We start from the raw sequence: 13,244 nt of genomic DNA, 5'->3' as shown, positions 1-13,244 counted from the left end.
AAGCAAGAGAAAGCGAGCGGCAATTTGCCTCTTCCACCGAACATGATGGTGTCGCTTACAGTTGCGTCTGCCCAATCACAAGTCTCAAATTACATATTCGAATTTCTATTGGATGAGAGGTATTTCTAGATGTCCAGTAAAGACCACACGATTTTAGAATAACGTGTAGCTCATCTGAAGTTGTAATGGTTTTCATATAATCAATAACATAATCTATTATTTTTTATGTAAATATGATGGATTTACTTTACTAGTCGACTTTGTGTGAATCGTTGGAAGGAATACTGGACCGCAACATTTGGGATTTCTTCTCGTTAACCCACTATGCTAGTTTAGCTAGCAGCAGCTTGCTTCCTTGCTAATTTCATGGGTTGCCTGTGTTGGTGAGTCTCTAGCTGGCTAGCTAATCTTAGTTTATGCTAGCAAGGTTAGCTTCAATGTTGTACAGTCAGTTAGCAAAGAATAATTTTGTGTTATACCCGTTTCGAATATCACTCCCACACGTTTACTAGCTAGCTATTCTGCCCATTTGTTTATGCTAGCTAGTTAGCTTTTCTGGCTAACTAGCTAACAAAAATCCAGATGCTGGAATTTGAGACAAATTACGGTAGCTTGCTAATATGTGTTTATCTCTATATTTCTTACAAAAAATATATATGTGTAGTTATCTATGATCTTTCATATTCTTATAGGATGTTGAAATTGAAAATTATAATGTTATACAAAGCCAATACTGAAGTAGGTTAGCTAGCTTGCTAACCCAACTAACGTTAGCTGATATGATTATGCTTCCTTTGTTTTGAAAAGGACCATAATAATGTTTGTTTCATCTGCATGGATGCACCATTTACAGCATTCAGGTGAAGTCATGAGTGGGACCAGTTGTAAAGCGAACGGCGCCGTCTACCCGGCCTCGACAACTGTAATGACCACGGTGAAGAAGCCGAAGATGGAGCAGATTCAAGCAGACCATGAGTTGTTTCTACAGGCCTTTGAAAGTGAGTTTCATGACTTTTTACTTATATCAGGAACTAACGATTTTAAGCCAGGTGGAAATCTTTGAAAATAACCAATTGAGTATAATTTGGATTTGATTACTGTCTACTTTTCTCACAACTAATATCAATGACACTGACTAATATGAGGCCTATCTCAGACTAAACTTGATTAGAAAGTGGGCCTGGAACCATAACATGCATAGGATATATATCTGTGCTGCTCTGTAATACGTTACAGCTCTGTGAATACATTCATACCACAATTCTATTCAATTCTTACTAAAATCATAACAAATTATTGAGCAGGCTATGATTATTGTTATGATATATTTGCAGAACCAACTCAAATCTACAGATTTCTCCGCACAAGGAACCTGATTGCAGTAAGCAAATATTACATCCATAATATACATGTATACACAATGTACAGGTCCTTCAGAAAGTATTCACACCCCTTGACTTTTTCCATATTTTGTTACGGCCTGAATTGGATTACATTTCGATTGTGTGTCACTGGTCTACATATAATAACCCATCATGTCAAAGTGGAATTATGTTTTTAGAAATGTTAACAAAAAACGAACAAAAAAAGCTGAAATGTCTTAAGAGTCAGTAAGTATTCAACCCCATTGTTGTGGCAAGCCTAAAAAACTTCAGGAGATAAATTTAGCTTAACAGGTCAGATAATAAATTGCATGGAATAACTCTGTGTGCAATAGTGGTGTATAATGTGATTTTTGAATGACTACCCCACACATACAATTATCTGTAAGGTCCCTCGGTCGAGTAATGAATTTCAAGCACGTATTCAACCACAAAGACCAGGAAGGTTTTCCAATGCCTCGCAATGAACGGCACCTATTGGTAGATGATGAAAAAATAAGTAAAAATCTGATATTGAATATCCCTTTTGGGCATAGTGAAGTTATTAATTACACTTTGGATGGTGTATCAATACATTCAGTCACTACAAAGATACAGACGTCCTTCCTAACTCAGTTGCCGGAGAGGAAGGAAACCATTCAGGGATTTCACCATGAGGCCAATGGGGACTTAAAAACAGTTCCAGAGTTTAACCTCTTAGATGTAATGGCAACTTTTATTTCCGCCTAAATAGACATACCCAAAAGGAGCTGCTATTCATGTGTAATTACATGATTCTGACATGCCAAAACGTGCTATATTTGGAAAGAAGACACCTGGGAGATTGAGGAAATGATCAGAAGATGGATAGGAGTTACATCGTTTAGAATACACAAGATCAATCACACACAAAATAAAAATACAATTATTTTGAAAGTAATCTTTCATTGACAGGCTATAAGTGAATTATTGAGGCCCAGAGCTGGAAACACATCAGATAGCTCCCACAACATGTGAACAATATCAGGGAAAAAAAAGGGATTTATAGACCTAACAACTAGAAATGGGCAGATGTTGTTGTAAGTGGTGTTAGGTGTGGTCACAGGACATTTCCAAGTGTCCCTAAACTTCTTCAACGTGGCATATGTCTGTAAATTAGATAATTCCAGTGCTATTACATATTTGCAATCCCTAAATGCTATTTTTCAGTATAAAAACAATTTCTACCATATTAACCTCACTCAAACATTGTGGTGGTGTAATGTGGTATACAGGTACATTCACATGTCCTTTCAACCTCTCCAAATTGACAGAATGTGGTTAATTGCACTGTTTTTGCACACTGGGTGTGCCTAAAAGTTATTTTTCACTATAAAAACAGAATTTCTACACCACCAACCTCTCTGAAACATTGTGGTGGTGTCGGGGGACATACAGGGGATATCCAAGTGTTTTTAAAACCTCTCCAAAGTGCCTGAACGTTTAGCCTAGACATGTCCAATGTATTGGACCCACATACAAATGAACTGTTTACAATAACAAAATAAAAGCAGATGTGCAGATGTGCATTCAAAAATATATAAAAATGTCTTATCCAACACAAAGTTGGTTACACACGTGTCCTTCACTAAAAGCGGTGCAAAAATAGAAATAAGCTGAACTATTTACAAATTACATTAGTTTCCGTTTTACATCCTAGGTCTAGATGATTAGATTTCACTTTCAGCATAGCTTGTGCATGTCGTGATCGTCTTTGAAGCAGTCCATCTCTGCCAGGAAACAAAAAGCGGCTCCCAAACGTCATAATCTAAATCGTCTGTATCCTCCACTCTGTGGTAAATAAAATAAAGAGATATATATTGTTGTAAGACACAGAATTACAGTTGACTAAGTTGACTAGATTTACAAAATGAAATTACTGTGAAGGTAAAACAACATGCCTTTATCTGTGCGGTGACTCGCATAGGTGTGATGCATGCACACACACAATGCAAGCAGTAACACTTTGGAGACAAAGGCAGAGATGAGAACCACAAATAAACAATGGCCATGAGAGTTTAGTGGCCTTTCCAAAGTTACAAGGGTGAAACTTAGAACAGCAAACAGTGAACTAATATGAAACGGACGATAACAAAATGTAACATTTTGACTCTCGAGGCTAGTGATCAATTATGGTAGGTCACAGGGGCGGCAGGTAGACTAGTGGTTAGAGCGTTGGGCCAGTAACCGAAAGGTTGCTAGATTGAATCCCCAAGCTGACAAGGTAAAAATCTGTCGTTCTATCCCTGAACAAGGCAGTTAACCCAATGTTCCTAGGCCGTCATTGTAAATAAGAATTTTTTGCTTAAGTGACTTGCCCTGGTTAAATAAAAAACAGGCAGACAAATAAGACATCCTCATGATCTGTGGAGTCCCGGCTTCCAGGTGTGTATGGACGTATTCGGCGTTTATTATGTTTATGCTTCACAACGCGAACTGCAATGGAGGTAGCAGCCATCTTGAAATGAGGTCATCAGCTTGGGTGCCCTTATACATGCGTATGCCCATATATGGTAATAAGCAATACCAATTTTAAGGCACAGGTCAATAGCCAAGACACCTGGCTTTCTGCAGACACCCTTCTTTTGCAGATAGGGGCAACCGTTCTCATACCAGACTGAATTGAAAAAAACAAATCTAATAGACTTACCCAGAAAGACCCATAGCTGTGTTTGTAACATGAATTGACTCAAGGAGTTGAATACTTATCTATTCAAAATATATTAGTGTTTTATTTTCCATAAATGTGATTTTTTTAAATTTAATTTTTCTTCCACTCTGACATTATTATGTTATGTGTAAATCGTTGACCAAAAAATATTAAATATATTTCAAACGCTTTTTGTAACACAACAAAATGTGTAAAAAGTCTAGGGGTGTGAATACATTCTGAAGGCACTGTGTACATATAACAATAGATATATACATGTTCTTATATACATTTTCTTTTCTTTCTCATTTTCACAATGTCTGGTATATTAATGATTTACCTTCAAATGCTTCCATTTTAGCCTATATTCTTGCACAGGACTCTTACCTTCATGACCCACAGAAACACTCGAACAAATGCCAAAAGGTAAGATATTGTTCTCTGATTGATCTGAAAGGGATCAGATTATTTTTATATGGTAGACATTAAGACATTAATCAGAGATGGTATAAAGTAAAACCTCAAAGATAAGATCCTCAAACTTACAGACTGGACGTTAACCAAACGGTCAATATCAAACTGGGGCATGTATTAATTGCAAAAACCAACTTATGTAGACTACACACAAGCGTACACCTTGCTTACACGTGTAAATACACTTATATTTTCTATAAAGGTAGACGCGGTTGTCAAGATGACTTCAAAGTTACGGGCGGCCATTTTATGGACCTCTATTCCCGACGTGTTCATATCTTTGAGGTCCTACTGTCCTAGTTATTTATTTATTATCTCATCAAAGCTAAAGCCACTTCTAAGGTCTTCATTTGTGCTGTGCTTGAACTTGTGTGCTCAGGAAAACGTTCAAGGTGGATGACATGCTGCTCAGAGTTGAGAAGATGAAGGGAGAGCAGGAATCTCACAGGTAAGAGTTAGGAGACTATTAGAAGTTTTAATGGTTTATAATAAGTTAAGTATTGAGTCATAGTTTTCTTTTCTTTAAATGTATTTTATTTGAGGTGTTTTCACTTTATTTAGACAGTAAAGTCATCGGAGGTGGAGGCTGGCAAGTAGGAGAGAAACAGTGGGAAGGGTGGGGAACCGTATATGTGACTTGTGCCTGGGAGTGTTACCACAGCTCTGCATCCTTTCTGACTGTATTACTGCCGTTTCTTCTAGCTTGTCCTCGCACCTGCAGCTTACCTTCACTGGATTCTTCCATAAGGATGGTATGCCCGTCAATACTCTCATGTTTGCGCCATGTTCAAATGCAATGTATTTGTAGGCCTTGTACCAATGTGTTGGTGTGACATTTGTACAAAAACGGAAGAGACAAAAGGATGAAACATAAGACACACTTTTCACTTTCTCCCTCTCACAGAAAAGCCATCTCAGAATTCAGAAAACGAACAAGGCTCGGTCTCTCTAGAGGTGCTACTTGTCAAAGTCTGCCATAAAAAACGAAAGGTAAAAACCAGGCTTCGTTTCGCTCTCGCATTGTCTCAGTCAAGTGAAATTGGTTATAAACCAAACTCCTAACTCAACTCCGAGCTAAATCCTAACTTTTCTCCTGTAAACGTTGTTTTCCATAGGATGTCAGCTGCCCGGTGAAGCAAGTGCCTACAGGTAAAAAGCAAGTGCCTTTAAATCCTGACTGCAGCAAACAAACCAAGCCCGGCTCCCTGCCCTCCCTGCTGGTGTCCAGTAACGAGTTTGAGCCCAGCAACAGCCACATGGTCAAGTCCTACTCGCTCCTGTTCAGGGTCTTACGCACCGGGAGGAGGGACATGAATGGCCTTGTGAACGGCGAGGCCAACGAAAACATAGGCAAGTAGTTGCAAAAACACCCTCAGGGATGTTGGATGACTCACTAAAATTGCATGTCTGTGTTTGTTTGGAGAGAAAACAGATTAGTTGTAGGGAGACTACCTCATGAAGGTAGTTGAGAGAATGCCAAGAGAGTGCAAAGCTGTCATCAAGGCAACGGGTGGCTACTTTTAAGAATATAAAATATATTTTGAATTGAACACTTTTCTGGTTACTACATGATTACATATGTGTTATTTCATAGTTTTGATGTCTTCACTATTATTTTACAGTGTAGAAAATAGTAAAAATGGTGAAAAACCCTTGAATGAGTAGGTGTCCAAACTTTTGACTGGTACTAATATATGGATAGGTAGATATAAATAATATGGCGACCATTTTGTTTTGATGATGTGACATTATTTTCATGGGGCAAATGTCTCATTTTTGTTTGTTTGGTGTCTCTGCATGTTTAGATGTGACAGAGGTGCCCAGCAGAAAGAAGAGAAGCTCCACCCACAGAGAAGATGGAGAGACCACAGAGACCTTTGTTGCACAGATGACCGTCTTTGACAAGAACAGGTAAACAACATACCATAAATGGCAAAATGGTAGCCATTTATCCCCAGGTGGCAACTGTCATTACCAAGTTGCTGCTGCACTTTGACCTCAGGGATATTTAGCCACTTGCGAGTTGCATTTTAAGGTGCTATAATATCTGAGCCCTATTTCTGAATTGAAACTACAACCACATATATTCTATAACTGTTCACACTCGATGTTAAATGCATTACTCAGAGCATCTAGTTAATAAGGGCCCTCTGCCATGTGCAGGAGATTACAGCTGCTGGATGGGGAATATGAAGTGTCCATGCAAGGGATGGAGGACTGCCCCGTCAGCAAGAAACGAGCCACATGGGAAACCATTCTGGATGGGAAGGTGAGTGGGCCAAAGGCATGTGTGTGTGCCAACCTAGCAGGCTTTGGTTTCAGACCAGCACTAAAAATGCCTGATTTTAATTACACTAATCAGTCTTGAAAAGCAGTTGATTAATTGAATCAGGTGTTGTTGTGCAGAGCTGAATCAGGTGTTGTTGTGCAGAGCTGAATCAGGTGTTGATGTGCAGAGCTGAATCAGGTGTTGTTGTGCAGAGCTGAATCAGGTGTTGTTGTGCAGAGCTGAATCAGGTGTTGATGTGCAGAGCTGAATCAGGTGTTGATGTGCAGAGCTGAATCAGATGTTGATGTGCAGAGCTGAATCAGGTGTTGATGTGCAGAGCTGAAACAACAGCTTGCCCAATCAGTAGCTCTCCAGCACCAGGGTTGGGGACGACAACTATACTATCAGTAGGACACTCCGCATCGAAATGTGTGTATGATGGTACTGAGACAATGTTTCCTGCTCTGCTCCCACAGAGGCTGCCACCGTTCGAGACGTTCTCTCAGGGACCCACGCTGCAGTTCACTCTGCGCTGGACAGGCGACGCCAGCGACAAGTCCACAGCCCCCGTGGCCAAGCCCCTGGCCACACGCAACTCTGACGGCTCCAGCCCCATGGAGAGCAGGCCCAGCACACTCAAAACTGCCCCCCTGGGTAAGAGACACAACACACTCAGTAGCAACTTGCTTGGCTTTTACCCTAAAGAAACAACACATTGTAACCTCCCATTTAGATTCACTCACACCAATTTCAGTATGCTGTTCTCTTGCCTCTACGTGACTCTAATGTGTGTAGCTAAGGCTGGGTTTACACAGGCAGCCCAATTCTGATCGTTTTTTCATTCTTTGGGGTTTTGACCAATCAGATCAGTTCTGAAAAATATCTGATGTAAAAAGATCTGATGTGATTGGTCAAATGGCCAATTAGTAGGGGAAATTTTTCAGAATTGGGCTGCCTGTGTAAACACAGCCTTGGTCACCATCCAACCAATACTAGAGCCATAAATATACTATGACTTTAACTTTATAATAAAATTAACCAGACCGATGCAGCTGCATCACTAGCACAATAATGTCCCTAAAAATGGTTTGTGCTATCTAATAACCTCTGACTCCTTCATCTGTCCTTCCCCTCCCTGTTGTAGCTGTGAAGGCCTCTGTCAGCACAGACATCCAGATGAAAAAAGAGCAGATCCTGTGTGAACCCAGGCAGAAACTGCGTATATTTTACCAGGTCTGTTTATGCACCAATATGAAATGTTTCACAGCGCTTTACACAGTAAGGGGGAAACTCGCCTCATCCATCACTAATGTGTAGCACACGCCTAGTTATGATTATCCTGATACATCTCTAAGTACAGGGGAAGAGTTTCGTAATATGCTTAAATGTAAAACAAGATCTTGTTTGAGCATCACTCAGAATGGTTCAGTTATTAATAAACCAGTAATGAACTTCCATCTTTTTGTCCCATGGCAGTTCCTGTACAACAACAACACGCGGCAGCAAACAGAGGCTAGAGACGACCTCCACTGTCCCTGGTGCACTCTGAACTGTAGGAAGCTTTACAGCCTGCTGAAACACCTCAAACAGTCCCATAGCCGCTTCATTTTCAATTACGTGGTGAGAGACTAGGGCTTTGTGTGTGTGTGTGTGTGTGTGTGTGTGTGTGTGTGTGTGTGTGTGTGTGTGTGTGTGTGTGTGTGTGTGTGTGTGTGTGTGTGTGTGTGTGTGTGTGTGTGTACAGGATTCCTATATTTGAACGTTTTCCTATTTCAGCATGCTTATAAGGGAAGGACTTTCAACAAGCACAGCACTTACACAAATGACTGATTTTAGCTGAGAGAATTTGATGATTAAAAAAATTGTGGGGGCTGTTTTGTTAGACTTCAGTGTGACTTTGGACATTATCGATCATAGTCTGCTGCTGGAAAAACATGTGTTATGGCTTTACACCTCCTGCTGTACTGTGGATAAAGAGTTACCTGTCTTAACAGAACACAGAGGGTGTTCTTTAATGGAAGCCTCTCCAACATAATCCAGGTAGAATCAGGAATTCCCCAGGGCAGCTGTCTAGCCCCTTACTTTTTTCAATCTTTGAGTAAAGCCAGTGTGTCTATGTATGCGGATGACTCAACGCTATACAGGTCAGCTACTACAGCGACTGTGAAATGACTGCAACACTTAACAAAGAGCTGCAGTTAGTTTTAGAATGGGTGGTAAGGAATAAGTTAGTCCTAAATATTTAAAAAAACTAAAAGCATTGTATTTGGGACAAATCATTCACTAAACCTCAACTAAATCTTGTAATAAATAATCTGGATAATTGAGGTGACTAAACTGCTTGGATTGAATTGTCATGGTCAAAACATATTGATACAATAGTAGCTAATATGGGGAGAAGTCTGTCCATGATAAAGTGCTGCTCTACCTTAACAGCATTACCACAAAGAGGGAAAATTGCATTTGGCTCAGAACAGGGCAGCACAGCTGACACTTAGATGTACACAGAGAGCAAACCTTAATAATATGCATGTCAATCTCTCCTGGCTCAAATACCAATACAAATACTATTAACCTATGCTAATTTGGTCTTTTGATTAACCCTATACAGGTCAAAAAACAACAAAAATAGTTAAGAACAAAGAGATTTTAAAGCCATCTGCTACCAAGTACCTGGCATGCTATATGTTGATTATTTGAGTTGTCAAGGATACTGAGAGTTTGATAGTTATTGTCATTGAATTGATGTCCCCCTGTGTGTCTCCAGCCTCACCCTAAAGGTGCCAGGATAGACGTGTCCATCAATGAGTGCTACGACGGCTCCTACGTGGGCAACCCCCAGGACATTCACAGCCAGCCCGGCTTCGCTTTCAGCCGCAACGGCCCCGTCAAGAGGACTGCCGTGACACACGTACTGGTGTGCAGGTAAAGAAGGCGTCTCCTGTCTCCACTTTCACCTCACTGGCTCTCTCACCCTCAGTCAACCAGTAGCACGGCTTGCGTGTCAGGATCAAAGCACTGAAATAAAAAAGATGAACTTGGCTATGGTCAGCCTCCGGGGTAATCATGTGAAAGGATTTTAGTTCTTGTATTTGCTGTATGCTTAAAAAGTAAAACTGCAGTTTTGATTGGCTAACGTGTTTCATATATCCTCACTCGGGTGGTACCATCACAGCCGTAGGGCTAGTTGAGAATGTGTACTATTTGTCCACTAGCTTGCCTGCGTGTGTGTACCTAACCACAGCCTCTGACCCCTAATGCACGGCTCCTGTCTTGTAGGCCCAAGCGGACGAAGCCCAGCCTGTCAGAGTTCCTGGAGTCTGAGGACGGGGAGCTGGAGCAGCAGAGGACCTACGTGAGCGGACACAACCGCCTGTACTTCCACAGTGACAGCTGCATGCCCCTCAGACCCCAGGAGATGGACGTGGACAGCGAGGATGAGAGAGACCCTGAGTGGCTGCGAGAGAAGACCGCCACGGTCAGTCCCTCCGCTCACTCTGTCACTCAGTCCGAGATTATGTACAATGGAGTAGAACAGAAGAGAATGAAAAAATAAATAAAAAAACATAACGACTGCCTGATGTTTATACAGAATGGCCCATATCTTAACTTGAAATAGATGCATGTCAAATGAGTGTTCCATTGATGTCAATGTATGAAAATCGAGCATCTCAAGATAGGATTACACCCTATATGAATCCAACAGAAATGAGTGTCTGGCTTGAACTACAGCTGGGCCTTTGCTTCCCTTGTACTAAAATGTACCTTCTGGTTGTGTTGGTAGATTTTGGTCTTTTGCGTTGACTAATTTACGAGTGTTCCGCCCACAGCAACTGGAGGAGTTCACAGACGTCAACGAGGGCGAGAAGGAGGTGATGAAGCTGTGGAACCTGCACGTCATGAAGCATGGGTATGTACCTAAAAGCTGTGGGTATGTATCTCTAATCACTAGCCTCTTACGGCACTATAATAGATAACTTAGAAATACACATACAGCCACATCACCTTGAAGAGTTTACCTCTTAACATGTGCTATAGATGGTGTTTAAGTAAGGATAAAAACAGTCATCCTTGTGTTACTGTAATTTAGAAATCCACATAAAGCCATGACACTTTCAGAGTTTACATCTAACATGTGATACAAATCAAATAGGATAATGTATTTAAAAAGTTGTCCTTAATCTGACTCATTCTGTCTCCAGTAAATCAGTATTCTAACCTCATTTCCCCCCGTTGTGTTCTGTTTCCTGTCCGTATCTAGCTTCATAGCCGACAACCAGATGAACCAGGCCAGCATGCAGTTCGTGGAGAAGTGCGGCGCCTACATCGCCCGCCGCAACCTCTGCCGCAACTTTCTGCTGCACCTGGTCAGCATGCATGACTTCAACCTGGTCTCCGTGGCCACCATCGACCGCGCCATGTCCCGCCTCCGCCACATCCAGGAGGAGCTGCCCGACGCCGGGGCCGACGACCAGGCTGACCGGGCCCTCATGGAGGGCGCCTGCAATGGCACCGCAATCGCCTGCAGCTCTGGCGGGGGTGGTGGGACCAAGCACGGCAAGAGGACAAAAAGCTCCGTGACTGACTGACTGAACTGATGGCGTTTTGGTGGCAGCAGTCGATCCGACCCATTCATTTCCATTTTTATAACGGTCACCCTTGGTGCTTAGCTAGGTGGGAGGAAGACGTCAATGGCGGATTGTCTTGAATTGACTCAAGACATACAAATATAGCTACACACACACAACACAGGCATATGAAGACTCACTATAATGTGAGGTTTTACCAAGTCATTATGCACCGTAGCCAGTTTAGTGATTCTTGGTGGTTTCGGGGGGGGGTGAAGAAACTGGGGGGATCACTTGAAAGGTATTGTTATCATGGTTTGACTGCCTTTTGTTATCACATTGTAATCAGAAACTGTATTGAGTGGATATGCAGTAAGTCATGCATATTGGTAACATTGTCACTCCTGATGGTCTGTATCCCATAACCCTGTCTGTTTGGCTCTAATGATCCTTTTAGTTGACTCTTGTTTTAGCACTTGGTAATAATTTGTATTGGTGAATTGTTTTAAACTTTAGTTGAATTACCATTTTTATTTTATTCTGTGCAACTGCATCAATTGTCAGATTCACCCCGTCTGTCTTGAATCCCCCTGAAACCTTATCAGGATTGTATTTGTTTTGATGTATGTTGTTTCTCATGTTTCTGTTGATACTATCTTGCGTAATGGAGGATCCGTGGACTGATATTTTCCACACGACCGGATGCTACTCTCTGCGTCCATAGCTTGAGGATATTAAGCCAAGATGAACCACAAACTGCCAGCACACTCACCCTTTTATGTAGACTGCTTAGCTCTTCTACAGGGGTGTGTTCTCTAGGAACCAAGCGGAAGCAAACTGGACAAACCAGGGAGGGACCTACCTGCATTTGTCCAATAGGGAATTCTTGTTTTTGTTGCAAAAAGGTTTTCTGTTGCGAAATGTTTTGCCACGGTTTGCTACTATGTGCACTAACGAATACACCCCAGAAAACAGGACAACAACCTATGGATGTTTTTATGACATGCTGGAACCTGTATTATGGTTAACTAGGCTTGAGGCACATTGGGAACTCAAGCTGTTTTTGATGTTCATTTATCTTCATAAACGGGTGAGATAGGAAGTGTTGGACAACACTCCTTACAGACACTTTGTATACATTGTAATAATGTCAATATCTAGCTATATCCCATTGTGAACCTGATTATCACTGATTATGGACATGTAGGATTTTTCTTCAGAGGCAATATGCTGTTTGTTCATTGGAAATGGGTCCTAGTTGATACGTGTCTATCCTACTATTAGGCTCTGTTTAAATGCCAAAGGGGGTGATTTTCAGTAAGTTTCTCAGTTCTATGTACATTTTTTTGTTTGTTACTGCATCATTTCAAAACGTTAAATGACGAGCGGTGTATAAGCCTTAGCTGTGTTTTTGCGTTGTGTTAGTGCACAAATTGAACAAAAGCAGTAGTTTTGGTGCATCGTTGGACCAGTCTTTTACTTCCTTGTACCTTTATGCACGTTTTTGATCGGCTGGTTATAAGGGTAGAAAACAATCATTTCACCGTATTGTCAAACCACCGTTGGAAGTCGTGAACTATGTTATAAACTTTGGAAATGGGGATTTTATATTTAAAATAAAATACATTTGACCTTGTCAGTTTTCTTTATTCAACTGATATCAACAGTCATAAAAAAATTGAATATGTTCAGAAAATGTAGGTTAGCCTACTACCAAAGATTTTGTAATTAGAATAAAACCCTTTTTATATAAATTCTGCAACTACAGTGCATAGGGGTGGGACCAAATATTCGTGACGTGATACTCAAATTACTATCTGATTGGTTGATCTGGGTTTGGCGCGTCTATTTGAACATACGGAAGTTACACATTATCGAAACAT

The 13,244-nt window shown here is 41.1% G+C and overlaps 1 protein-coding gene across 2 annotated transcripts; it reads left to right on the top strand.

Annotated features, from left to right (window-relative positions):
* The first annotated feature begins 116 nt into the window (after positions 1 to 116).
* Positions 117 to 12,997, top strand: LOC124016449 (polycomb protein suz12-B-like). Of its 2 annotated transcripts, XM_046332024.1 has the most exons (17): positions 117 to 383; positions 854 to 998; positions 1,335 to 1,381; positions 4,412 to 4,476; positions 4,904 to 4,972; positions 5,227 to 5,276; positions 5,429 to 5,514; positions 5,640 to 5,874; positions 6,330 to 6,435; positions 6,688 to 6,793; positions 7,270 to 7,447; positions 7,938 to 8,026; positions 8,270 to 8,413; positions 9,561 to 9,718; positions 10,073 to 10,271; positions 10,624 to 10,724; positions 11,055 to 12,997. In XM_046332024.1, the coding sequence occupies exons 2-17, from the start codon at positions 869 to 871 to the stop codon at positions 11,380 to 11,382; spliced, it is 2,091 nt and encodes a 696-aa protein (XP_046187980.1). In that variant the 5' UTR covers positions 117 to 383; positions 854 to 868; the 3' UTR covers positions 11,383 to 12,997. The 2 variants fall into 2 exon arrangements, with proteins under 2 accessions (XP_046187980.1, XP_046187979.1); XM_046332023.1 differs by lacking the exon at positions 117 to 383 and having other exon boundaries at positions 839 to 998; positions 10,624 to 10,703.
* The last annotated feature ends 247 nt before the right edge of the window (positions 12,998 to 13,244 follow it).

This window comes from Oncorhynchus gorbuscha, linkage group LG26 (assembly GCF_021184085.1).
Source record: "Oncorhynchus gorbuscha isolate QuinsamMale2020 ecotype Even-year linkage group LG26, OgorEven_v1.0, whole genome shotgun sequence".
NCBI lineage: Eukaryota > Metazoa > Chordata > Actinopteri > Salmoniformes > Salmonidae > Oncorhynchus > Oncorhynchus gorbuscha.
The sequence above is the reverse complement of the archived record's forward strand: the minus strand, read 5'-3'. Positions and strand labels throughout refer to the sequence as shown.